The following is a 25,913-nucleotide window of genomic DNA, read 5'->3' as shown; positions in this document are numbered from 1 at the left end:
GCCACAGCGCGGCACAGTCCAGCGACTCCTGGCTGCGCCGAGGTACACCAGTCAAAATGTAATTTTCTGCAAGATTACACATGATAATGAGTCGCTTTGGAGGGTCGCCATAAACGATGACTTCCAATTATAGATGCATAACTATCGATCTGTCAACAGAAGCCGAGGTAAAGGAGAGTGAAGCGAGGAGAGCGGGGGCCGAGCTGCAGCGATGTACAGTAATGTTGTGTTTACTGACATCTTTGTACAACACACACACACACACACACACAAAGAAACTGGACGCTGCTGCGGACAAACTGAGAAATTGCTGAACTGCTCACAAAGTCCCAAATATAGGTTCGAAAGCAAGTATCGATGGCAGCCAATAAAAAGCCTGACAGATGAGTTCACCTGGGAGCAGAGCAGACCTCTACCTGGTCAGGAACACACACACAAACACACACACAAACACACACACACACACACACCTCTGTTTCCATTCAAACACCACACTGGACTGTTTCGAAGCAGACAGGAACAAAACCACAACAGTCCATTTGCTGCAATTAAGAGAAAAAAAACCCTGCGTCTACTTCTCCCCATGCTCTCATCTTCTTGCTTTAGCCCAGTACTCACGGTCAGTTTCATCCACTGGCTGCTGCTCCTCCGCTCTACAGCTGCAGTCAGTCAGTCAGTCTCAAGGACAAACGCTCCAGCTCTCCTTGCCTCCGGTCTCTGTAGCTCAGCGATGCAGCAGCAGCAGCGCACACACACACACACACATCCCCCCCTTTCTCTCTCTCCTCCTCTCAGCATCTCACTCTGATCCAGTGCTGAGTTTACCTACCTGCCTGCCTGCCTGGCTTCGCTCGCAGGGGAGTCCTGAGAGAGAGTGTCAGACAGAAAAAAAGTGTGTATAAGAGAAAGGGGTGGTGGGGGGAGTGTGTGTGTGTGTGTGTGTGTGTGTGTGTGTGTGTGTGTGTGTGTGGAGAACACGGCCAGCATTCCCTCATATGCAGAGGGAGGTGGTGAGTTGAAGGGAGCGTAGAGGACACATGGATACAGGAGGGTTTTCTATTGCAGCCTTGCAAGGATGGGAGAAATAGGGAGAGTAAAGGGGAGGGAGGGGGGGGGAGGGAGAGAGAGAGAGAGAGAGAGAGAGCATCATGTTTCAGTGTTGTTGAGTCAGCACATGGATGCATGTGTTGACGGAGTTGTTTAAAGGGCATGTTCTTATGAGCAGTTATGGCTAACAGCTTTTCTTTAAGAGAGCTGCGAGTGTGTGTGTGTGTGTGTGTGTGTGTGTGTGTGTGTGTTGTCCCAGAAGCACCCAGACCAGAGTTCTCCTGGTTTGTCGTCTGTTTAATCGATGGGTGTCGGGAGAACTGGAAATGAAACCAGCTTCATTCACACTGAACATAAAAATGTACTTCAACAGGTTCACTTTACAGTATTTTGTTTCAGAGTGAAAAATAAGACTGATGGGAAATAATCATCGATCAATAGCAGACCACAGAGAGAGTTCCTGACATTTAACTAGTGATAGAAAAGTGGAGCATGGTCGATATGAGGTCATTGATTGGTTTTATCATATGACAGTACTGATATTGGTTTTAATGTTGGCCAATAACAAAGAAGATATTGCAGAAGGGAAAGATTTATCTATAGTTATTCAGAAAGTTTATTTTTCAGCTGTAACATAAAATGCTGTGTACATATTTTGATGAAAAATATTAATTTTACATATTTAAAGAATCCAAAATGTTTATGGTGATATGGATTTTATTCTTAAATACCGAGGGGGTACCTTTAAGTCACTTCCTTGTCCAGAAAATTAGATAATGATAATAAAGGACCCTACATAACCACGGTTCATAGGTGTTTTACTTGTTTTTGCTTGATTATCCATCACCATCAGGATGTAAACCTGATGGTGCTGTATTTCCAATTTTGTCACAAAGAAAATTAAACAGTTCTTTAGTCCTCAGTATTCAATATTCCATATCCAATAACTTTAATAAGGCTGTATGACCTTGTAGCCTGAGAGGCGAAACCCAGGGCTAAAATCTACTGAACTCACTGCTACTCATTCGGCTACGGATCTTTTTCATGGCCGTATTTATTTTATTAGGCTTATGTCCTCGTACAGATTGTGGTGCTGACTCACTGAAAGACCTGAGCCAACCTTATTATTATTAAGTCAGGTTGTCCTGCTATGACAAGTCAAGTCTGCTGTGAAAAGAAGATGAGAGAATCAACATATTTTATCAGATCAGGGCTGGAGTCCGGACATTTGTAATCGACATACTGATAAGTAAATCAAACTCTAATGAGAGATTTTATTTTGAAAAGTCCCCATTGTTGCGAAATTGGAAAACTGTTAATTACACCATATGAGTCAGCCTAAAGAAAATCCAGCATCTGTTGGGCTCTCGGTGAAACAAATTATCAAATGAGTCATTGACCATGATCCCAAATAACCTGAAAAATTATAATTTTGCTGCTCAATGCTTTCAATAGAAGACATGATTAGAAAAAAAAAATAGTACTGCTACAGTACAATTTCTCACTTATATTTCCATCAATATCTCAGCTGGGCTTGAATCTATTTCAAATTACTATTCAGAACAATTTATGATGGAAAGCCAACATGAAAACTAAGCTGAGGCAACCTTGACCTCTGACAAAATGACTTTAGTCAGTTCATTCTTGAGTGCAAATTACTATTTGCACTAAATTTGAAAGGATTCCCTGGGTTCCTTTGAAGTCAAGTTCACAAGCGAAAAAAACGAATTGTGAGGTCACAGCGACCTTAACCTTCGACCTTCAAAATCAGAAACTTTTTTACCAAGTTTGAATAAATACAAGGCGTTCTGGATATCGTGTTCATGAGAATGAGACGTACAACACGGAAAGATGATACATGCGGCCACTGGCTGTTGCCGACAAAAAGACATAAAAGACATCACTCAAATCGTGGTTCCTCTATTGCTTTAATTGTATTAAGGTCCTTCACATCCACACAGTTGTTTTAATTTCCATCTGATTAGATGAGAACTACAGTTTGTACTCACCCACAGTCCTGACAAAAGGTCTGATAATCAAGCAAAAACAAGTAAAACACCTATGAACCGTGGTTATGTAGGGTCCTTCAATGTGTCCTTCAATATGCCATTTTGTCAAATTCTGCAGAAACTGCAACGAGCTATATTTATTCAATCTCTGATAGAAACACTGAGATTCTTAACCTGACTGTCATACAGTTATTTTGATGAACAGTATGTGTAACGTCTGCATGGCCGTGGTAGGATAATACTGCATGCTCAGTACAAACAGTCAGGATAATACACCTCAACCACAGATGTGTTTTCTTCATACACATCAGCAGAAACCTGCAGCAGACACAGCTGCACATGCTTACAGAGATCTGTGTTCATGATTTTTTATCTTTTCTTATTTTGGGGATAGTTAGAAAATAAATCTGATGACTTCCTCCATTAAATGAACTATAAAATTGATTGGGAAACACACATCCATACAGTGTAGCCTAACTTCATCACAATGAACGCAAACCTAAGAAATCTCGAGGTATGATCTACTCAAACAGTCTCTGATTCCAAAATTCTTCCAGAATATACGGAAAGAGCTATTTATCATTAAATCACTAACTGAAAACAAACTGCAGTATCTTCACAGCTGCTCTCTGTCAATGGTGAACAACACCTCGAGTCTGAGGCCTGTCTGAGGTAACAGGGCGGAGGCAGTGTGCCGGCTTTACACACCAACAATGAGGCATTATGTCATTTATTTCTTCCAATGTAGAGTTTCTTGACAGGACGTGTTTGCAAGAAGTATTTTCTCCAGCTCAGCTGCAGTCTTTCACAGACTTCTTGCAGTTTCCCCAATATGGGAAAGTTCCTCTTTCAGCACAGACTGTTTCTGGGACAAGCCTCACTCCTTCTCTTGTGACTCACATCTGGATTATTCTGGACCTTTTTTTTTTTTTTTTTTAAATGTTTATCAGCCCAAGCAGCAGTTCATCTCCGTCCCTACTTGTGGCTCCTGGAACGTCTCGTCCCAGTCTTCTTCAGGTTCAGCATCCAGACGCCGGGTGATCAGTTGAAACCTAGACCTGTTCCTTTGGGTCTCTGGGTGGCCCGGATGGGCTCTGTCATGCCCCTTCCGCCTGGACCCAGGCCCATCCCCGGGCTCCAGCCCATGCTCTGCAACATGCGGTTCCCCATGTTGGAGTCTGGGAGGGGAGGAGCGTTCTCTCCGACCACTACTGAAAGTAGAGGTGACAGGTGAGAAAAGATGGAGACTCGCACAAATCTTTTATTGATGTAATTGTGATAAATTTTCCAATTATGATCTATTACAATGAATAGCATTAAACCGTAAAGCTGCAACAGTTAGTCAAGTTAACGTTTAGAGAATTTACTAAATTTATCTGCAAATATTATGATAATTTTGCAATTCTAAATTTGTTTGTTTTACAGAAAATTGTATAAAAAAAATCGATAGAGATAGTTATCTTATTTTCTTTTAAGACAGTAAAGTGAATATCTTTGGGTTTTAGCTCGTCATTCAGACAAAACATCACATCTTGCTTTTAGCTATTTCAAAGTTAAAATGCTTGTTCTTGTTCCACATATTTGTGTATTTTGTAATTTTGCAGCCTCTGTAGACATCGGAAAAACTGAGGGCTCTCCTCCACTCATCACTCCATTAAAATACTTAAGCTACTTGTCCTACGGTCGTTCATTTTCACACATTGACGGGTCGCAGGTGAGTTCAAGCCAAATGGTCATGATGTGAATCTGGCCGGCCCATTCCTCCATTCTGCTGTGAGAGCAGCACCTACTGGTCCTGATCGAGCATCAGACCTGCTCCATACTGACTGTATCCCTTTTACGACAACGGAATTTCATCAACAATATGTAATGGGTACTTTAAACTGGTTTTATTACATTTTGTAAGTAACCACAGTGAAAAAGTAGGGACCAAATTATTTGGATACCGTTTGTTTTACTTTTTTATGGCTGTCTAACCTCTCTTTTGTGTTCTTTCTGTTTCTCATTTAACAATTGCGTGTCAGGTCAGGGATTAGGCAGAAAATAGGAGCTTACACCTGCACTCAAACATACGTGATTGTTGAACAAGCTTCTGTTTAAATTCTGGTGTCAAGGTGTAAATTAACATATCTTAAAATGTGACTTTGGCCCGAGACCATTAGGTTTTGCTGCCTCCACCTTCCTCCTCCTCGAGCATCAACCAGCCCAGGAGGGTGGTTTTGGGGGGGGGGGGGGGGGGGGGGGGGGATGCTGGTACACAAGTGTTAGTTAGCTAAGAGCTAATCCAGTATCTTGGCTCTAACAGCATGTCTAAGCCAGCTGACACTTGTCCAACAAAGCTTAGGCGCAAAGGGGGTTTGGAGCTAAAGCTGGGTTCAAAAATGAGAGAGAGGAAGATGGGGAGGAAGCAAAATAAAGATTATCTCAATTAACCCTTTTAAAAATGGGAACTGAAAACCACACTTCTTCTCCCAGTCCCCTGTGTTTGCATCAGCGTATGTGCGAGACAGCCGGCGAGGAGTAAAGCAGGCTGGCAAACATACTGAGCTTTACCAACAGGGGGAAGGGAACAAGAGCGAAAACGGGAGCCAAAATTACAACGAAAGGGGCAGTTGGTAATAAGTGCCAGATGGCGTGTTAGGTGTAGCTAGGTGTGCGTCCAATACCTGGGGGGGCAGTGGAACCGAGGGGGGCTGCTTTTCGCCTCCGCTTGACATCCCCTGTACATAGAGACCCCAGGTGCCCGCTGGTCTGTCTGCAAAAGCAGCCGGGCAGAAAAAAAGATATGACAGCATTAGTCTGATCTCAAATAACACTACAGAGCGTAATGTTTGCCTGAAAAACAGCATCAAACTATGTGAAAACCTACAGGGAGCTATGTCGACAAGACTGCGGCAGAGACAAATACGGCTACTAAAGGAAATTAATCTGGTAATAAATCATCTGTGGTTTCATTTAAATGTGGTTCTTACCTGCTGGCTGTTTTTACTGAGCAGCTCCTCCGATGCCCCCTGTCTGACCGCGGGTCCCAGTGCAACTGCAAGTGGAGGTGAAAGAAGGAAGAGGGAAAACTAGAGTTAATGTTCCAGCAATTAGAAAGTTATGGTTGCAATAACACTTTCCTTTTAAAAGATCCAAATCTATACACTGCATTTCAACAAGCGCCCGATACCAAAATTAACAGGGGGGGGGGGAATTCTGATACATTGGCAGATATTTTACAGTTCAATCATAAACTTTATTATAATTAAAAAGAAAACACAAATACAGCATATACTGAAATTAAGAAAACAACATAATTTGTATGTCAAATATTAACCGTAAACTATTGTTTATCCTGTAAATACAAGTTTTCCTATCTGCACATATCAGAAAACATTGATGCTAAAATCGAGCCGATATGTCCAAGAAAAACCAATTGGCTGATTGGTAGTACCTGTCCGTGTTCTCTCCTCGAGCTTGAGCTAAACCACGGCCTGTTGAAGACATAAGAATGTAATTGGTGGCTTTACCTCTGGTACTACTGGTGAGGTAAAGTGCAAAAGAAAAAAAAGAAATTACATTTAATTCAACTCAATACAATCTGGTAGCACTCAACAACATGTTCTGATTCAAAGGCAGAGGAGGCACAATAACTACTATTGACAAACTGTCCAGTCTTCATCTGTAGGAACCAGAACAACTATTTTGTTTTAATTTTATCTGGTGTACAAACTACATTTTAGAACTTGTATGACAGAGTTGATTTTAGAAGAAAACTGTGGCACCTGCCTTTTTCAGTCTCAACCATTTTAGAGCAGATAAAAAAACTAACTGGAAATAAACAATATGAACAAGGATATAAACAGACAAGTCAGAATCAACAACAACTTATATAAAGACAGAAACTCACTCATGGGAGTCCTGGTTTTGTCTTCCCAGTCTGTCGCTGAAGCCCTGGCCAGAGCTGCCCTGCAGCCCCGCCTCAGACGCCTGCTGGTTACCATGGAGACGGCTCAGTCTGGCCTGGAAACCTGACAAACATAGCACAGGGTCATTGGCAACAGAAGTCATGTTTTAGTGCATAATTAATGAAATAATTTGACTAGTTTGATGAATGCGAGATTGAGAAAAGTTCATGTTGGATGAGAGACAACTCATCATGTCCCATTAAACTAGATGTGCTACAACATAGGGAGGGGCCAGTGGGATATTCATTATAGGCAGGTTTATTTAATGGGAGACAAAAATCCCACTTGGTTTTATTACTTCTGCTACACAGTAAAGTGGCCGGTGAAGATACTGTATTGCGTATTCAAAATACTGGGGGGAAATTGCATGTTTCTGTGTATAACCTTGAACAAGAGCATTATTAGAAATACTTAGATAATTCAAATGTCATGACCACTTTCTATGTTTAATACAAAGAAAAATTGGCCGGTATTGCTTCTCTTTGATGCTGCATGTTAACACCAGCACTATAGGTAGAGGAGTTTTCTCTCTAAAGTTACTACACAGCAACATATTATTGCCTCAATGCTGATCATTCTGTGTGATGTGTTTGCCTCCTACTGGTCATGAGTGAGACTGCAATAACACCGTAAAGTGTATGTGAGTGTGTGTTTCAACCCTCATGATTTGATTGTACTGTAAATGTGAACCATATAAATATAATACCGCAGCTTTAAAGACGAGCTTCTTCTGTACCTCTCTGTGCTCCAGAGCTCATGAGTGGGAAGGATCCCGTGAGGATGCTGTTGAAGACTGGGTCAGCTAGGTCCAGCTCCTCTGACCCTGTCTCCCTCTCCCACCAGGGAACCACTCCCGCTATCCCACACGCACCCCCGGGCCCCGAACCAGAGCCCGGCTCCCCCTCGTAGAACCAGTCGCTCTGCTCGTCGTCAGCTGGAGGAGGGAGGATAGAGACCCCTGGTTCATGAGCACTAATTCACATGCATTTTAGTTCTGTTCCAATGCACTTTCAGGCTGCACTCAAACTAATAACAAGTGCCCCTTACTAGATGATCTATATCGATATGATCTATACCGAACAAATACAATGGGGTTTGTCAGTTCAACCCATAATTTAAGAGAAAACTGAGTAAGTTTTACCTTGTCTTCCTTCATCATTGGTGTAGAGGCCACCGTCACTGCTGTTACTGACACTGCTGGTTTCACTGCAAAGGAAAAAGCAGAAATAGGAATAGAAAAATACATAACTGAAGACATTGAATACAGGAAGACAAACTTTCTACTTGAGAAAAAAAAAAATAGAAAGCTCATGCACACCATGGGCTAGATATCCTGGATATGATCTATGAGTTTTACTGTCAATATCATTTATTTATGACACCTTATAAATATGTTATCTGCTAGATTTTGTAGTCAAGATTCTCGGATTTATATGTTTTCCAAACACAAGCAGTTGTAAAAGCAAGATGGCCTGAAAAATGTGTCTGATATTGGCAAAAATAGAATGTTAACGCCAGGAACTTTCTGATCAAAGAATAAATACACAGGATGATAACAGTGACCAAAAGTTCTACACCGGCTCTTGATATCTGAGAGTTTTTGATAGTTGGCGCAGAACATTTCTATCGGAACAACCCTAGCTCACAAACAACCTCACCGAAACGTCTTGCAGCACAAGGCATAAAAAGAAAACAAAAGTGAAAACACTAACCACCTGTCACTCATGTCCTCATCCGAGCCCTTTTGCTCCTCCAACTCCATTTTGTCTTTGGACCCTTCCATCGGTGAAGAGATGGTGTCCTCACTCTCCACCACCACCCCTTCATCTGTGGCCTCCATTCCCATCCTGTGTGTGGTCATTTTCCTCTTCTTCACCCTGTTCTTTCCTCCCTGACCACCTCCACACAGCTCCATGGCAGCCATGTCCTCATTCATACCCAGTCTATGTGGCCTTCCACCCACACGGGCTTTGGGGACAGGTGGAGGCCCGAGCATGGTGGATGATGACGGTTCTGGTTCAACAGGTGGGTCTACAGCCATACGTTTGACCTTACGTCGCCGCCTGAGGCTGCGAGTTCCCTCTGCAGACCCCAGGACGCCCAGGTCATCCGGCCAAAGCGGCCGCTTGCTTCGCCCCGTGTCAGCAGTGAGGGGGGTGCGCCGTTTGGGGCCGAGCTGTTCATCTGAGTCACTGTTGTCCCGGGCATGGCTGTTGGCAGCAGAAACGCCTCCTGTACTGGCACGGTAGTCCTGCAACCAATGTTCATGTGGTAAATTATAGACTGTGATGCTGGCGCTAAAATAAGATACTTGAAAAAAGTGTAGGGATGTCACTTTGGATAAACAACAGCAGACTGAGGCTAAATGAATGGGCCAACGACACATTTGGATGGGAGGAAATTTGTATAATCATAAAAAATGGATTGTGTCATTGTCCAAATATTCTTTATGCCCATAAGACAACAAAGAATCATTACTTTGTGTGGTGACCAGTTATTTAGAGTTACCAAAGGATAAGACCTGACCACATTAAGGGTTAACTCCTCACTTTAAGTCAAAGTGAGCAAATTGTTGACAAAAAAAAAAGTAATGACAAAAAACCTCCCTGAATCACTGACGAGATCTGTCGTTTTCAGGACTTTAAACTTAAGTTTTTAGAAACTTAATTTGGACACAATATAAGTTTCAGTCTGCAAACAAAGAAACAGAGGGGAAAACTAATCTCTATTTATCAGCTCCTGTTGTTCTCCAGCTGTTTCTTGAGAAAAATCACTTAATTGTGTTTTGACAAGAGCACTAGAGAGAGCAACACCAACTTATTCTTTACCTGTGCTTCTCAAAAGAGCAGGGTGAGGCAAACTGTAAGTCTGTCTGAAGTGTTTTGCTTACAGACCCTTCAGTCAGTTTATTGACACAGGGTCTTAACCGGGGATGAGTCATTGCCCTCCATCCACTCGCCCCACCTCACCTTATGTTCTTCCACGCTGGACTCTGAGCCCTCGCTGAGGTGGCCCGTCTCCCAGGGTGGGTGCGGGTTGTCCGAGCGCCGCTTTCTGCCCCTCCGCTTTCGAGCCTGCCTCTTCAGCAGGCAGCCCACTGCCAGAGCATGGTCCCCTCCGTCCCCGAACCCGCCGCGAGCTGCTTGCTCCGAGCTCTCCTCCAGTGCTGACACCAGGTCATGGACCAGCTCGTCCATCGTCCGGTGAAAGTGCCTGAAAGTGGAGGAAATAGAGGGGCACCGTTTAAACACTCACAAGCATTGCAAAGTTTAGTTTTATTAGCAAATTGTATACAAGTAGGGCTGGGCTCTTTGATCAAGAGCATTATAGCAAAAGATTCAGTATATATCAACACAATATGCAAGCATTGTGCAAACAGAGTGAGGAGATCTAACATTACATGTTAATTATACATGTTTCACTCAGGTTTTCTACTAGTTTGTGCAATAGGGTTACACTGCATATATTTAGTCTACATTGTACATATTCAAATGTTTCACTAATTTATTACCTTAGCCGAGTGTGCAATTCACTAATCCCTGTTTGATATATATATATATATTTTTTAAATCTTGATATAATTTGTGCAAGACAGTTGTGGCTGAGATTGTTTGCACAGAGGGCTGTAAAAAAAAAGTCTTGACATTTTTTAAGTGAACCTGATTTGCTATTGGCGAAAGTTACATTACCAACTTAAGCTGCAGAGCTAGCCATCTTAAGATAACAGCTTAAGATGGACGTAGCTAGCTGTGAAAACTCACATTAGCCCTGTGATTATTTATGCACACAACACACAGTAATCCTCTCTTCACGGGACCATCGCGCGACGAGGTCACTCCTCAGTACTTACGTTGATAAATCCACCAAAAATCAACACGCCACAGGGACGATGTTAGCAAACTTCACAGCCATTAAAACAATTAGCAAGACTTTTTCTCGAATTAGCGGTTCTGGTTGTTGTTAGCATTGAAGGGCAACGTTTTTTCCGGCTAGCTAGCTGTGCCCACTACGGCAGACGTCCAGCTGTGAAACATCGATAGCTAATAAATCCTCGTTCGGTACAAACAGTCGCTGGGTTCGTGTCTGGGAGTGTTGACGCCTGTCGCCGGGGAAATAAACAACCGAGAAGAAACGCTTCCAGAGCACCCTGGCTTGTAGCCTGGCTTGTAGCCTGGCTTGTAGCCTAGCTTGTAGCCTAGCTCGTAGCCTAGCTAACGCGGCTAGCTCCGTCTCCAGCCGGCTGCTTCACCGGAGTGGACGTGAACAATATGTTACGTCTCAGTGATTTTCAAAGACCACCTACCAGCCGGTTCCCGCTTTGCCGATGGTTTTTAAATGAGCTGCTCGGAACATTAAAGCCTCCAAGTGCCGGGAACCTTTAGCCAGAAACAACGGACAGGCAGCGACACACCGCCGAACACATCCTGACCAAAGCGCCCGATCAGCGGCTGCATGGATCAATACGCGACAAGAGGAGGACACCGTGAAGGCACCGTGCTGCCTTTAGGGACCGCAGAGAAAAGACACATCGTTTTATTATCATCGTCTAGTAATTATCATTTATTTGTATTGTATATGCATTTTATTGTGTGTGTGTGTGTGTGTGTGTGTGTGTGTATTTGCTTTTTATGTTTGTTTGTTGTTCTCATAATTCATACATTTATTTGACTGCAGTTTTCCTCTCTTGTCACACAATGGTGACACTGCAATAGCTGATAATGTGATGATTTTACTGGTGATTGTGCACATCTGGATCCGTCTATAGTCATTCAGTTAATTAAAGTTACAGAACAGTGTTTTTAAAGCTCCAAGTGTGGTTAACTTTATTTAAAACACTAAAAACAAAACAAATAAAACAAAAACTGAGGTGTATGTGGACATGTAGACACACTGACATGGTCATGGCAAAGATGGTGCAATTTGTTTTTCTACATTTTTTGTTTTAAATAACAACTAAAGGTGCATGCAGCTTGACAATGCTGTACTATACTATACCTACTTATTTGTAGGAGACTTTTTTTTAACACAGCAAGTGAAGGCATCTTCATGCCCTAATGATCGAACCTGCTGTATTTACCTTCTGTGAACAGGGGAGGGCGGTGCAGTTTCAAAATGAGCGGACCTCATGTCACAGATGCAGAGTGACATCAGATACTTACCAAAGGTCACCAGTTCAAACTCATCAGTAAACACAGTGTCGTATTAATTGCAGTGGTCAGTGGAAGAGTCACCGGGCACCAGTGAGTCTCATACTAATGCAACAGGTGCTCCATGAATTTGAGTGGTGGGTCAGCAACAACACAGCGTTACATAATGAAATATTTACCACTCGAACACAATGTTTTGACTGGCATTAGCAGGGGGAGATCTGTGAAGGGGTGATTTGCCGTCTGACTTGCGACTGGCATGTGTTTACTTGCGTCTGAGGAAGTTCACTCAAATGTACATTCTGTCATACACTCGTGTGTCCCCCCCCCCCCCCCCCCCCCCCCCCCCCCCCCCCCCCCTCCTGAAATGCCTCAGAAGTCACAGGGTCTGGTGGAGGATGACCCCTTCAGGACCGTCTCAGGTTTCTGACCCGGGGGGCTCAGGTCAATTTAGTAGAGACGCTGTCCACTGGCTCACGGCAGTCAGACACTTGACTTGGTCTGAGAGCGAAGACACAACCTCCAGACATAGACCGGACTTGTGGAGTTTCACACACACACATACACCTCTTCTGAGAGGCCATAGATCTACAGCCGTGGATCAGACACATAATGGAATCATGACATCAGCAGAGGATGATGAAGAGTTAGATGAGACTGTTGACCAGTACGCCACTGACAACACCTGGAGCTGGGTAAAGTGAACTGTGAATCCTATGCATGTGTGGAAGAACAGGAGCATGCAATAACAGTAGAGGAGAATGAACCTTAATGTACTTCAGTCACTGCATGTATTGATGTTGATGCTTTTATGTGCTAATGTCTTTGAGTGCTGTCTTTTGTCAATGGCAGCAGAGCCGGACTAAAGACTTGAGTTTGCGTCATTCAATATTCATCCTTCTGTTTTTATTCAGGCTTAACATGAATAAAATATTAGGTACAACTTTTAAAAGTGCTGTAACTGGTTCCGAGTACAAGTGTGTGTCTCTATAATCCCGCTCCTGTAAGACAATCTGCTACAGAGAAGAAGGATGGTGTGAAGGGGGAGACAAGGGTGTGCACCTTGGATTCAAAATAGCACATTTGTACTACAAGATGACAATGATTCATTCATCTCATAAGGTGAAGTAAATACATTGAGATTGTTAATGGCAGTTGTTTTCAACGACATGTCTATGTAAGGCTAAATACACATGGGGAATAACATTATGTCAATAATTGTCGCAATATAATTTTAATCAATCGCAATATAACTAAGGTTCAACATGTATATATCAGTATATTTCTAATGCATTGAGTGAACACAGTGAGGAGGTATATGACATAATTGATCCACCTCAGATTTGTAACAAATGTTGTTGTTTATCAAGTGTTTGTCATTCTCTGCTTATGACGAAACTTTTAAACCACAACCTTCACTCAGGAGCAAAAATCAGTCTTTAAACTTAAAAGAAAGCATAATGGGAAATTTATTGGGATAATTAAAGATATCATCATGTTCGGGACATTTATTTTGTAATAAAAAGGCTGAACTTTCAGGGAGCTCTTGATTTCAAGTGGTATGAAAGTGTTACAAAACGTTAAAGTGGTACATAATGAACATAATGACCAGTCATTTTACTTCAGTGTTCAAATTTGGTAATTTGCAGAAGCTATAATCAAAATCCCCTTAAATATAGTGTGAACTTATATTTATTTCATTAGTATTTGCATTTCAAATCTTGATTTATAAATGAAAAATGTGCCTATCCCTTTCCTCATCTTTTCACAGTTTACAGCATTCTGCCCAAGGGAGGGTTTAAACGTTAATAATCTCACTAATTGGGGAAAAGAGTTTTTTTTTTCTTTTAATCTCTGTGTCAGAGTTTGCTTGTACCAGCTAATGTTTCAGTCAGGTTTTAGGACTCTCAGGCCAGAGTGGCCAGTGACAAGATTACGCAATGAATTTGCAACATGCCCTTGCTGAGCCAAATGAAATGAGAACCCTAAAGAATGACAAGTACTTGTACATACTGTTTGTTACGTTAAGATGATGTTTCAGTCTTTGTCAGTGCATTATTATGTGAATTAAAATGTGACAGAGCAAGCAGGTTATTTAAATTGGAACATTTTAACAGTTCAAAAGCAATCAATGAGAGATGTTAGTTAAATGTAGTGAGTTGTTGACTGGTTGGATGGTGTGGTTGTGCACAGAAGTCAAAGGTTTCTTCTATGAAGGTCAAATAAACATCATTAAGACATCACTATTTTTGGGAGATTTAAGTATCAAGTATCTACTACAGTGTAATTGGTGCGAAGGGAGCAGTCAGGTTATGACTACAAATCTCCTGCTGATATATGTGATGGAGTGGATCATATGTCAGCTGGTTTCTCGTTGTGCGATACCACTTATGCCTATGACCGTACATGTCAAAAAATGAAATTGCCATCATGTGCTGTTTTGTGTCCAGAGCACATCGGCCGTCTTCTTGGTAAAATGGCTCCTTCTTAGAAGCATGTCGGGGAGGGCAGCTGAGGGGGGTTCATCTATCCTTGGAGGGTCCAGTGACTCTGAGGAGTGATGTGGGGACAGTGTGTCTATGCAGCAGTGCCAGTACAGACTTATCACTGGTAGCGCTTAAATGTCATGGTATGTGCCTCAAATTTGCAATTAGGGATAGAATGTTTCAGAGCACACTTCATTCAGTATATCTCACACTAAAAGGCCTCGATTTTAAACAAGGTTGATGAACAAAAGTGAAAAGCATGTGATGGTACATTATATTACCTAACTTATTATTCAGCGAAAGGAATTAGGGTTCCAAAAATGTCCCCAGTCGTTAAACTGCTCAATGTCAACTGAGGCTGCAGGTTGGTGCAGGGTCAGCAGTTTCTACCAGACAAACCTCTCAGGCAGCAAACTGGTACTGAAACTAAATATAATGAATGAGCAAGGTCGTATAAGGCAAAACACACACTCACACATTTACATACACACACACACGCACCTCAAGAAGGAGCAGCACACGTCAAGGCAGCAGCTCCAACACTGTGACACATAAACTTGTTGTAACACAAGTAATCAACCTGCAAACTAAAGTTCTAGTTCATGAATGCCTTTATTGTTGTATCTGTTGGCTTTTCCCTCATTACTTTTATAACCTAATTCACAAAAGTGTCACCAGGACAGCCAGAACGAACATTTCACACAAGAGGCCAGCAGCACAACGACCATAGGGCTCAGCTTTGATGGACTGTGATGGAAAAAAAACAACAAAGACACACATTCTTTCTCTTCTAGTTTTGCCCAAAGACTGCTGCTGCTCTACAGCCTGGAAAAACAATTACCCCCCTGTGCACGCTCACATGCACGCACACACACACTGAACTGACACTTGAAGAAGAGCTGCACTTGAGGCTTTTATACTTCATGAAATATGTTGGACTGTTGCCAAGGGGTCCTACATGAAAAGAGAGTTTTTTTACTGTGAGGATTTGGAGCCTTGTTCTCACTCCTTACACACACACACACACACACACACACACACACACACACACACACACACACACACACAAGTTTGCGCAGCTATCCTTATTAGGACTTTGCATTGACTTCCATTCATTGTGGAGATTTTAATCAAAACCTTATCCCTCATCTTCACCATGATTCAGCCATTACCTTAACTTAACCACAACTCACATCTTTAGCCCTAAGCTCAACCAAGACCTTGAATTGAATCCGATGGATGATGAATCATTGTTTATAGAAAAGTCCTAAAGAGGGAACAGGACACACACGCGTGCACACAGACACACACACAAACACACACACACACACACGCATGCATGCATGGACGCTCACAGAGAGAGCAACATACAGGCACATGGTCTGTTTTTTGTTTTTTTTAAGTTAGAAACATCAGAAAAAGTTATAAATTAATAAACATACAAAATTAACTCAAGTCAATGTAAAAAAATAGTTTACATTGACTTGAAAAAAATATATATCTATACATATATACATATATATATATGTATATATGTATATATGTGTGTGAAACCACACTGACACGGTCTGGCTGCAGGTTCTCACGTCTCAGGTCTCAGGCTGCATCTGCTAACATCGCATGTGCCACCATGCGGAGCTGTGATTGGTCGGAAAGATCAGCTCACTGACTCGCTGACTTCAGACGCTGACGTAGAGAACCGACCACTTCCCACCGCGTGCTGCTGAAAAGCCTTTCCTCATGTAGCCTGGTGAGGTCAGCATCCCTGTGTCATGGCTTATATAGAGAGATTTCACATGGCGAAACATAAAGCATATATATGTATCTATTCATATTTATATTTAGTAACACATTCAGTACATATATAAATATATATATAAAACAGACTGAGCATGACGAAATAAAACATAGACAGCAAAAAGGACAACATATAAAGTGGTTTGGTCTTTATTTATTCCCTTATTTTTAGCTTACAAAATTACTACAAATACAATAAGATGATGTATTAATTTGAATGAAACAGGAAGCGAGTGGCTGCTGTTTGGTGCCACTGTGGCAAACCGAAGCGATGGATTTTTCAACCCAACAGCCCAGCGTTGATTGGTCGGCGGGCGGAGCGATGTCATCCACTGACAAGACCATAGACTGTATAGACTCCCTGAGACAAACAGAGAGAGAGAGAGAGGGAGAAAGAGAGAGAGAGAGAGGGAGGCGGAGGGACACAGTCCGAGGGAGACACCAGCGTCGCTTTGGCTGAAATAGTCCGAGTTGTTTTCCACTTGTATTGGCCGGTGACAGCTCGTCAGGCTTCTATCACCTCTGCGGGGACACTGCTCCTCTATCATGGGTTTGCTGTGATGGTGTTCGCCCCTTGCCTCTGCATGTCTGTCTGCACACTCAGCTGTTAAAGGTAGGAGACTGCTCTGTGTATTTACTGTGTGACAATGGACTTGATCTCCTCTTGTTTTTACACACATGATCAATACTGTGTCTTTGTAGTCGTGTATCATTCACCATTCATTAATAACGTTTTCCACCTACACCGTGAGGTGTATGTGAGTCAGCAACTCACATACAAATAGTCCATTTATTTCCCTTTAAACAGTTGTTTGACAATCTGAAGCAATGGTTGAATAGTTAATACTGCCCAGTACATATATTTTCAGGTCCCATGTGAGTCTTTTTGATAGAAATAGTAATTATTGAGATACATTTTCCATGTCCAAGTTTATGCTTTTATTTTGTAGTGTTCTTGCTATGTGTAGATTCTAATCGTTGAGGTGTATGTGTTATGTCTGTGTAGTAATATGAGAAAGACTTTGTCTGCAACACATGATGGGATGAGTGGCCCAGCCAGATTCCATCCTGCAAGTACAAATCTTCATAACTGCAGCTTGTAAATCCATTAAACTAATGAGCATACCACAGCTAAACACTGGCCTTACATAACAGTGGGGTTTCCTCACAGTCTGAGTGAAGTTGGGTCGTAAATGAAATATGTGATTTTACCCAGTCAGCAGGAGTAGTCTCAGTGTGCTGAGACATTGTTCCTCTTTTTACGTCCCACCTACAACACAAGACAATCTATTTTTGGATGAGGCTCTGCAGCAGCAGCAGCAGCAGTGTGTAGTGTGGCATTGTATCACACCAGATTTCCTCTGCTTTGAAAATCAGCTGTCAGTGTTGCAGCTCAGAGCCTCAGCGAAACACAAAATTGATAATTGCATGCAGCCAAGGTCGCCTTCAATACCCAGACATAGTCGCGTCTTCTCACATTCACCCACTGCTCTAAAATTAGGGCTCTAATTTTTCTATAAGGGACCTCCTCACGTGGTGGCATATCCTCATACCAACTGTAACATGCCTTTATGCGCTGTAATCGTTTTGGGGGGCTGACTGAGGCAAGGTCAAGGTCTGACGAGCTTCCTTGTTTAAAACTGTGTTTTTGAATAGTAAACAAATGGGATTTTTCACTGGTTGTTTGCACAGAGTTCTAAATAGTCTGGACAGCATCTGGTGCCAGCAAAGATGTGGACGTGATTTAATATTTATTTACCTGACCTTACCTTGTGCTAATAATACACAGAGCCACTGTGAAGTAATTGGAGGGGAAACGAGACGACGTACTTGAGCACAAGATTAGGACTGGAACGGAGAAGTTGGGGAATGTATATGCAGTTATTATTGCATGTAATGTGTATGTGGTGAAATAACAAAGAACATAGAGACATGTTACAACTAGGGGAAACATGTTTGTTTCACAGGTGGATCCAGGGGTGGGACCAGGGGGGCACTGGCCCCAGCTGAAATCTGATTGGCCCCTGGAGTGACCTAGTCTTATTAGTAGTCTTTAAAAAACAGAACAAAACAAAAAAAACAGTAACTTACGAACAATACTTATAAGAAATATGAGAATTTGTTCAGAATTTTAATTTTTTTTTAACTTTTGAAGAAAACAATCATCTTTACTCAAAGCTATAGAGCTAAACGTAAACAAGGAATGACTTAAATGTGCATCTTACTGAATTAGGAGCGTACACGATGTTAGACGTATATTTGGCCCCTCTTTGTAAAGTTTGGCCCCTCTACGGCTCCTGATTTAGATCTCTCTTGTTGAAGTATTTCTCCATCACTCCTCTCAGGACAGAGTGGGATTGATTACATTTCAATGACAGTGACCAAACAACTATCTTTAGATCCCGATTCAGACGTTACTAAATCCTGATGGGTAGTAGACGAAGTCCCATTGTGTCCATTCCGACCTAAAACCAGTGAAACAAAAAGATGATTTGAGAAATCTCTGTGTGATCTTTTAGGATCTCATCACTGCTACTGTGTAGCTATCAGTCCAGAAATAAATACTGCGTATAGTGTTTGAACAAAATGGACTGACTACGTGGTTCAAAAGTTCACTCTTTATTCAAGCTTTCACACAACTGTATCCATTTCCTTGAAAAAGACGACATTCACAGTTCTTCTGAGAAGTCGCTGTAAACATAGACGAGGTGTTCTCGATTTCAAGAGGCCTCCCCCTGAGTCTAGATCACCTTCAGGCGACGAACACAGTGTGGGTCCGACTCGGTCCGTCCTCTGACCTCTGCTGTCTGGGGTTAGCTGAATGGAAAACAGTTGCGTAGGATTTCCAGACTTATCGGGAAGTGTAAAAGAGGGGGGCGCGAGGTCAATGAGCAGTATGTGGGCCACAGTCTAACCTTGGAGAAGTTACGAAAGTGCTAAGGAGAGAGCAGCCACCATCTCCTCTTTCCTCAGTCATACCAGTCACCTCATCCGACAGTGACGGAGAGCTAAATGTCTTCAGTGGGTTGACTGACAGACTGAGGGATTCACGACAGCTGCTGGATAATAAACACCTCCTCCGTCAAAGGTTGAATGAGTTTGAGGCACGGGCACTGCATGCCCGGTGTTGACTGATCATAACTGGGTTATTTAAGCAGCACATGTAAACCTTTTTCATATCCTCGTGTTAATAGTTTAAATTCTTAATAATTGATCTTGTTCTGTCTCGTATTTCAATTGTCTCCCCCCCCCCCTCAGACCCGTCAGACCATGAACTACGTGGGACAGTTGGCGGGCCAGGTGTTCGTCCAGGTCAAGGAGCTGTACCGGGGCCTCAATCCCGCCACCCTTTCCGGCTGCATTGACGTCATTGTCGTGAGACAGCCCGATGGCTCGCTGCAGTGCTCGCCTTTCCACGTTCGCTTCGGCAAGATGGGTGTCCTCCGGTCCCTAGAGAAAGTGGTAACAAGATAGAAACACAAAGGGATTTGTCTGTAAGGTAGAAGTGAATCATTCTAGGTTGCTCAACTTTTGAATTCTTGTCTCCCCTCAGGTTGACATGGAGATCAATGGGGAACCAGTGGATCTGCACATGAAGCTCGGGGACAATGGAGAGGCATTCTTTGTGCAAGAAACAGAAAACGATCAGGTATGGAGAACAGTTTTCCTTCAAGTTGCGATGGCTGTAATTGTGTCTGCATGTTATGATGTGTTCTCTTCTGTGCACAACCACAAACCTGTCTGTTTGTTGGTTGGTTGTATGTTTGTTTGTGATTTCTTTGTTTGCAAAATTGCACAAAAGCTTCTTGACGGATTAACATGTAACTTGGTGGAAGGATGCAATATGGGTCAGGGAAGAACCCATTACATTTCAGGGAATAATTCATGGCTCTCAATAAAGAAAATCAGTCACATTTAGGGGACCGATATCTATGATTGTGTGGAATTTGGTGCAGCTTGATTGAATTTAAGGGGACTGTTGGGGCCTTTTAGTCATGGTCTTATTAGATAGCAATAGTGAAGGTGGACAGGAAATGCGGGAAAAGACATACAGGAAAAGGTTCGGCCCTTTTGGATCTAGACTTGCTGCTCAGGGCATATGGTCAGAGTGCTGCCAAGTCATCTTTATTTGAAATGGAATTACCATCCTTTGCACCAAATGAAAATCTGCCCTGAGTGCTGTAATACTTTCCAGAATGTCTTGACTGTTATATCCATCTTGATTCATGTGCCAATATAACATGTCAGTGGTGCATGACGATTCAAATGAAAACAAGATTTGGAAAGAAAACATTTCAAACATCACTCTCCACCCACTGACGCCCTGAAACCCAGACACACCCATGTTTACAACTGAGAGATGTTATCCAATCTACCTTTCTCCTCCCGACCAGGCCGTAGTAGTTTGAACAAGGTCACACTGTGTGCAGAGTTGGCACGGCAGCCAGGAATTTCTTCCTTCCCCTTTTGGCCGAACAGCAATCCTCTGTTCATCAGCGAGTCAGAGTCGTCACTGCAGCAGTAACCCAGGTTCTCTGACCTGAGATTGAGGATAGACCAAGAGAGGAAGTCCCTGGAAATATGCGTATAGAGAAATTGAAAGGATGTTGAGAATTTGGCTTAACTATTAGAGGAATGGTTGACAAGTTGAAGTCAGAAGTCCTCAATTGAGAATAGAGGGAGAACAGATCCAAACTCGGTTTAAAATTCACGGGAGAAGTAGCCAGTTTTAATCAGGCCTTGGAAAGCTGCTGTTTCCAGTGTTTGCATTTGGTTTGCCCAAGGTCTTAAGTCACAGATTTAAAGAGCCACGTCGCGCACACTATCATTTTGCTATCGTGTGCACGTGAGGATGTGTGCAGCTAAAAGACATAAACAAGTGTTGAACCAACGATGTCGGCTCCAGCGAGGGAAATGGCTGATTTATTGTCCCTAGAGGGGCGTCAGATTATTACCAGACGATGGAAGAGAAAGGAGAGGGGAGGAGCTCTGTTTCTTTGAATTCTTTTTTCTTGGAACAGGGAAACAAAACGTTAGCGAGCATTGTCGGACCACTAATCATACGGTTGTAGCTCAGTTTTTCCTCTCCCTCTCTTTTTTCTCTCTCCCTTTCTCTCTGTCTGCCTCTTTCCATATGTCTGCACACACACACACACACACACACACACACACACACACACACACACACACACACACACACACACACATAAACACACAGAGAGTTATACTTCCTCTGCTCTGACAGCAGGAGAACTTCCTGGAAAGACTTTTCCTTTCCTAGAAGGAGGGGAAAAAAACAGTGTTCTTACACAAACAGTTGGGAGGGACTGTTTTGGATTTGCTGACAAACTCTTTCAGCAAACAGTTTGGCAGTGTCTGTGCATATTTGTCTCGGACCACTAACAAAGCACTAAGAGTCGTGTTTCAGCAGGAGTTTTACAATCGAACTTGTTTGCTAAAATAGTTCAAAAGCATATAAAGGTTTTATCAGTCCAGGATCTTTTACATTATTTCAGAGTGTGTCCGACTGTTATGGATTTTTCGGGGGTTAATGCTGATACTGACCTAGAGAGTATAAAATTCCCAATGCCAATACATAGGCCAATGTATACAATATATAATATATTCCTAAGTTGTCATTATCTAACCCTTAAGACAAAGAAATGAATATTGATATCTACCCTGTGATTCCCACCCCTCGTAGAAAGGCTCATTTACTTGAAACTTCTATATGTTGGTAGTATTTAGTGTTAAGTTCAGTGCATCTCTTTGTTTAAGTCAAATTATATCATATGAATTTCAAAGAAAAACACTCTTTAACTTCTATTTCTCGTTCCAACAGGAAGTGGTTCCCTCCTACCTGGCCACATCTCCCATCATGTCCGACGGGGCCGCTCTCATGAGCTCCTCCCTGATGGGGAAGAGCTCTGGGCAGCCCGTGCTGACGCTGGGCTCCGCAGGGAGCAACGGGGAGCCCGGTGGCGGGATGATGAAGAAGAGGAGGAAGAGGAGGAGGAAAGCCCGGGCGGACAACGTGAGGAGGGAGGAGAGCGGAGACTACTCCGGAGACGAGGACATGTTCACCATAGACATCAGCTCCGATGAATGCGCGGAGATGGAGAGCAACAGGTGAGGAAGAGTAGAGACAGCTCCGCTCTTCTTACTAAACCACTGCCGCCCCCTTATTTGTCACAAAACATAGTCCTAAACAGTGGACATGAAAAACAAATGAACATTTATTTACTTAACTATGTCTATCTACTCAGGAGAAATAACAGTGTTGTACAGCAACACAAAATATGTCAACTAGAAAGGCCACGGTTTACCAGTAACAATTTGTTAGAAATCTGAAAACAAAACGTCCGCTATACTAACAGTATCTAAGCTAAATAGACTTTTTAAATCAAGGTCCATGCATTATTTTCTGAAAAATGTATTAAAATGTTGAGGACCATGTTGAAGAAAGTAAAAAGTGGATCCTGCCCCTTAATCTGTAACCACACAAAAATGTGATGGTTTCTTCCCAGGTCCAGGCCCCATCCTTCAACCAAGTTTAGTGGAAATCAGTCTAGCAGTTTCTGCATTAATCCTGTTTACAAGCAAACCCACAAACAGACACAAGCGAGTAATAATAGTGTGGAAAATCAGTGTAAGCAAAGAGGAAAAGCTTTACACGTGACACAGTAAGGAAGCGAGGGAAAGTGAGGACAGGGAGGTGGTGAGATAAAAAAGTACAATAAATCACTGAAATGAGCCTCGAGAGCAGCTGTAGAGGAGCCGGAGTCTGTCAGGCATGGATAAACAGACCAGTGTCTGTAGTGGAGAGGCTTCCAGCTGTGGTGCTGCCACTTACACACTGATAAAGCACTTAAAACCGCACAGAAAACCCTCCATCAGCCCTGTGATTACCACTGGATGTGAAAGAGGAAGCTTCACGTATGAAAAGAGGAAACATCGTCATTGTGTGTGTGGGTGTTTTTGTGAATGAGTTCATGCTAACGTATGTGGACACACATGTGCGCAGCTGCCAAAGTGTAACTTGGCCTCCGCTGTGCATCGGAGCACTGGATCCAAAATGGCTTAGCATGCGCAGTATGCAGGTCAGGCACGCAGCTATAGGAGTCGTGTTGTATGTTGTTGGTCCACTTATCATGAATGGATACAGCAGCAGTTGTAAATATGAACCCCTGATGACACGAGTTATTTTCATCTCTGCTGCTCTCTACTGTAAGAAAACAACACCATGATGTTTCATGTGGGTATGAGGAATAAGATGATTGTAAATGTGGCGTAAGCAAAGACATGTTTGATTTGTCACTCAGCAGAGCTCACACCTCCACCGAGGCCCAACAGTCTCCACATGAAACCACATTTACATTCACTAGATCCGGATTTTTATTTGGATCAGATAAATATGAATCTCCTAAACACGTTGGATTAAGATCCTGGAATTATTCTATATTAATTATTAATGGGTTCTTTCCTCACCAGTAATACATTCTTCCACTAAGTTTAACGGTAATCCGCTAAGTAGTTTTTGCATAATCCTGCTAACTAACAGACAAACGCAGATGAAAACATGAGCTCCTAATTTTTACCATTTTAAGGATTTATTCTTTTGTCTAAAATATCCCTGATAAAGCTTTTCTTAGAGAACAGATAGAGTCACATGACATTTAAACATCTTTAGAGCTCAGTATAAATCTCACTGAACTGTGGCTGCATGACATGTTTTGAGTGGAACAAGTTAAGGCAAGATTTATGTGGGTCTTAAAACTTGCTCTGGGAAATAGGTAAAAAGTGGAAGGTTAATTATAGCCCTGCACAAAATAAAGGACACAATACAAAGCAAAGAATCGCACATTGTACAGTTACATGATGTTTTTCTGGGTGTGTGTGTTTTCCAGGTCTTCTTCTCGGGATATCTTAAGAGACGAGACAAACGTCGGTTCGACCAGCGGCTCCTACAAACAGGCTGGACTCTACACCCACTCAGATGGAGAGTGGAGTCCCATCCACAGGTGCCTAACCCCACACAAGCAAACATGTACACACACCTACAATTAAACGGAACGAAAACAGATGTTTTAAGCCCCTTTTTCACTGCTCAAAAAACTCAGTAACGCCCGCTAACATCTGGCTACAATTGACTCAGCAGTAAACACAGGTTTTTACAGACTCTGGCCCCAATCGGCCCAGGATTGAAACATGACTCCTGGGTGAACACGCTAATTTATTCTTCCTCTTTATTCTGGCAGTCTAGACTTATATAATCATCATTGTAACATTACTACTGGTCTCCATGGTGCATTCCTATGTTTTGACGCCAAACATGACTCAATGGGGGAAAACACAAAGAACAGCAAACTCCTCTACTGACAATTGAGAAGGAGTCAATCACCCTTTTTCGTCTCTTCCTCTCTCAGCCCTGGAAACTCTCGTCCCACGTCCCCAAAGAGTGACTCTGAATTGTTGACCAAGCCGTCAGACGCGGACAACCAGAATCCAGCCATGCACTGGGCGTGGGGAGAGCTGCCACATGCTGCCATGGTAACCAGCATCCACTGTGCACACACAGAACAACAATATTGTGGTTCAGTTAGTACATGTTTCAGTGTTTTTATTGTTATGTCAATATCCTCACCGTTCTTTTCCCTGTTTCTTGCAGCCGTCCTTCCTCCCAGTGAGGTCCAACCCTCCACCAGTGTGTCCCGTATCCATCCCCGTGTCTGACAGCACCCATTTCCGCGTGATTACTCATGAGACGTCTTCAGAGGCCCCGTCTGAAATATCAGCGCTTCAGCTGCTGATGTCGGAGGACACGGTCGTCACAGAACAGGCGGTTGTCACATTTGGGATGGAGTCAGAATCCACGAGGATGGAGTCTCAGACCGTCACCTCAGAGACGCAGGTGTCGACGGTGGAAAGTGTTGCTGCTCGTATGATGGCCGACCTGGAGGAGGCGCAGCCGCGGCCACATGGCAAGTCTGACTCTCCATCCAAGAGAAAAGGTAACATTCAAAGGACAATTTAAAAACATAATAATAATATAAAAACACATTATCTAAGCAGCCATCATTTAATTTTACAATAAACCTCAGTGGAATTTGAATGAAAGTTACTCATGATCACTGAACCCCATATGATGCTGTTGAGGTATTAAAGATAATCTTGGGTGCACCGCTAACCAAATATTCTTCCATGCATTGATGAAAAGTTTGTGGTGTTTTGAGGTGAATTCATTCGTTTTTTTAGTAATCCATATGATCAATAAAAAGCATTAAGATTAATGTGTTTTCCAAGTTCAATTACTGAAAGAGTCTGCTCAGTTGTAGACAAGAGGAGCCGCCATCTTGGTTCAGATGGGATTTACCTGGATGACATCACAGATCTCCAGCCGGAAGTGGCAGCACTTTACTTCCCTAAGAGGTACATATACACACACACACACACATACACAGAGATGTACAAATGTTT

General features: G+C 42.7%; 3 protein-coding genes across 12 annotated transcripts in view; 1 reads left to right on the top strand and 2 right to left on the bottom strand.

Moving 5' to 3' along the window:
• The window catches only part of LOC117758875 (estrogen-related receptor gamma-like), a 28,228-nt gene extending 27,295 nt beyond the window's left edge, over positions 1-933 (bottom strand). Inside the window, exon 1 of one of the 2 annotated variants that reach the window (XM_034580895.1) lies at positions 830-933. The gene's annotated coding sequence lies outside the window, so the exon portion shown is untranslated. Of the gene's footprint in view, positions 1-618; positions 771-829 lie in introns of those variants that run through there. The other variant, XM_034580897.1, reaches the window with a different exon arrangement.
• A 2,023-nt stretch (positions 934-2,956) lies between these two features.
• Positions 2,957-11,505, bottom strand: gpatch2 (G patch domain containing 2). 7 transcript variants are annotated; one of them, XM_034580886.1, is made up of 10 exons: positions 11,310-11,489; positions 9,976-10,219; positions 8,719-9,257; positions 8,148-8,212; positions 7,743-7,940; positions 6,949-7,069; positions 6,493-6,532; positions 6,029-6,093; positions 5,723-5,811; positions 2,957-4,264 (listed from the first exon to the last, which is right to left on the bottom strand). In XM_034580886.1, the coding sequence occupies exons 1-10, from the start codon at positions 11,357-11,359 to the stop codon at positions 4,098-4,100; spliced, it is 1,578 nt and encodes a 525-aa protein (XP_034436777.1). In that variant the 5' UTR covers positions 11,360-11,489; the 3' UTR covers positions 2,957-4,097. The 7 variants fall into 7 exon arrangements, 5 of the variants coding, with proteins under 5 accessions (XP_034436777.1, XP_034436780.1, XP_034436775.1 ...); XM_034580889.1 differs by having other exon boundaries at positions 8,722-9,257; XM_034580884.1 differs by having other exon boundaries at positions 2,957-4,267; positions 11,310-11,488.
• Positions 11,506-12,624: 1,119 nt separating this feature from the next.
• LOC117758853 (phosphatidate phosphatase LPIN1-like) overlaps positions 12,625-25,913 on the top strand; it is an 18,652-nt gene continuing 5,363 nt past the window's right edge. The window contains exons 1-8 of one of the 3 annotated variants that reach the window (XM_034580846.1): positions 12,625-12,848; positions 19,695-19,898; positions 19,990-20,085; positions 22,279-22,565; positions 24,344-24,457; positions 24,863-24,986; positions 25,105-25,447; positions 25,766-25,865. In XM_034580846.1, coding sequence (XP_034436737.1) covers positions 12,774-12,848; positions 19,695-19,898; positions 19,990-20,085; positions 22,279-22,565; positions 24,344-24,457; positions 24,863-24,986; positions 25,105-25,447; positions 25,766-25,865 — 1,343 coding nt within the window. In that variant the 5' untranslated portion in view covers positions 12,625-12,773. Of the gene's footprint in view, positions 12,849-16,197; positions 16,395-16,682; positions 17,050-19,694; positions 19,899-19,989; positions 20,086-22,278; positions 22,566-24,343; positions 24,458-24,862; positions 24,987-25,104; positions 25,448-25,765; positions 25,866-25,913 lie in introns of those variants that run through there. The other 2 variants (XM_034580848.1, XM_034580847.1) reach the window with 2 other exon arrangements.

The sequence above is a fragment of the Hippoglossus hippoglossus genome, chromosome 24 (genome assembly GCF_009819705.1).
Source record: "Hippoglossus hippoglossus isolate fHipHip1 chromosome 24, fHipHip1.pri, whole genome shotgun sequence".
Taxonomy (NCBI): Eukaryota; Metazoa; Chordata; class Actinopteri; order Pleuronectiformes; family Pleuronectidae; genus Hippoglossus; species Hippoglossus hippoglossus.
This window is presented reverse-complemented; position numbering and strand designations above follow the sequence as displayed.

Bases quoted from the DNA above. Each gene is read 5' to 3' on its own strand.
- gpatch2 (XM_034580884.1), bottom strand. From the start codon at position 11,359: ATGTTCCGAGCAGCTCATTTAAAAACCATCGGCAAAGCGGGAACCGGC. The intron at 10,220-11,309 runs GTAGGTGGTCTT...CTCCACTTTCAG, and splicing joins GGCAAAGCGGGAACCGGCTG to GCACTTTCACCGGACGATGG. The intron at 7,070-7,742 runs GTACAGAAGAAG...TATGTTTGTCAG, and splicing joins GAGCTCTGGAGCACAGAGAG to GTTTCCAGGCCAGACTGAGC.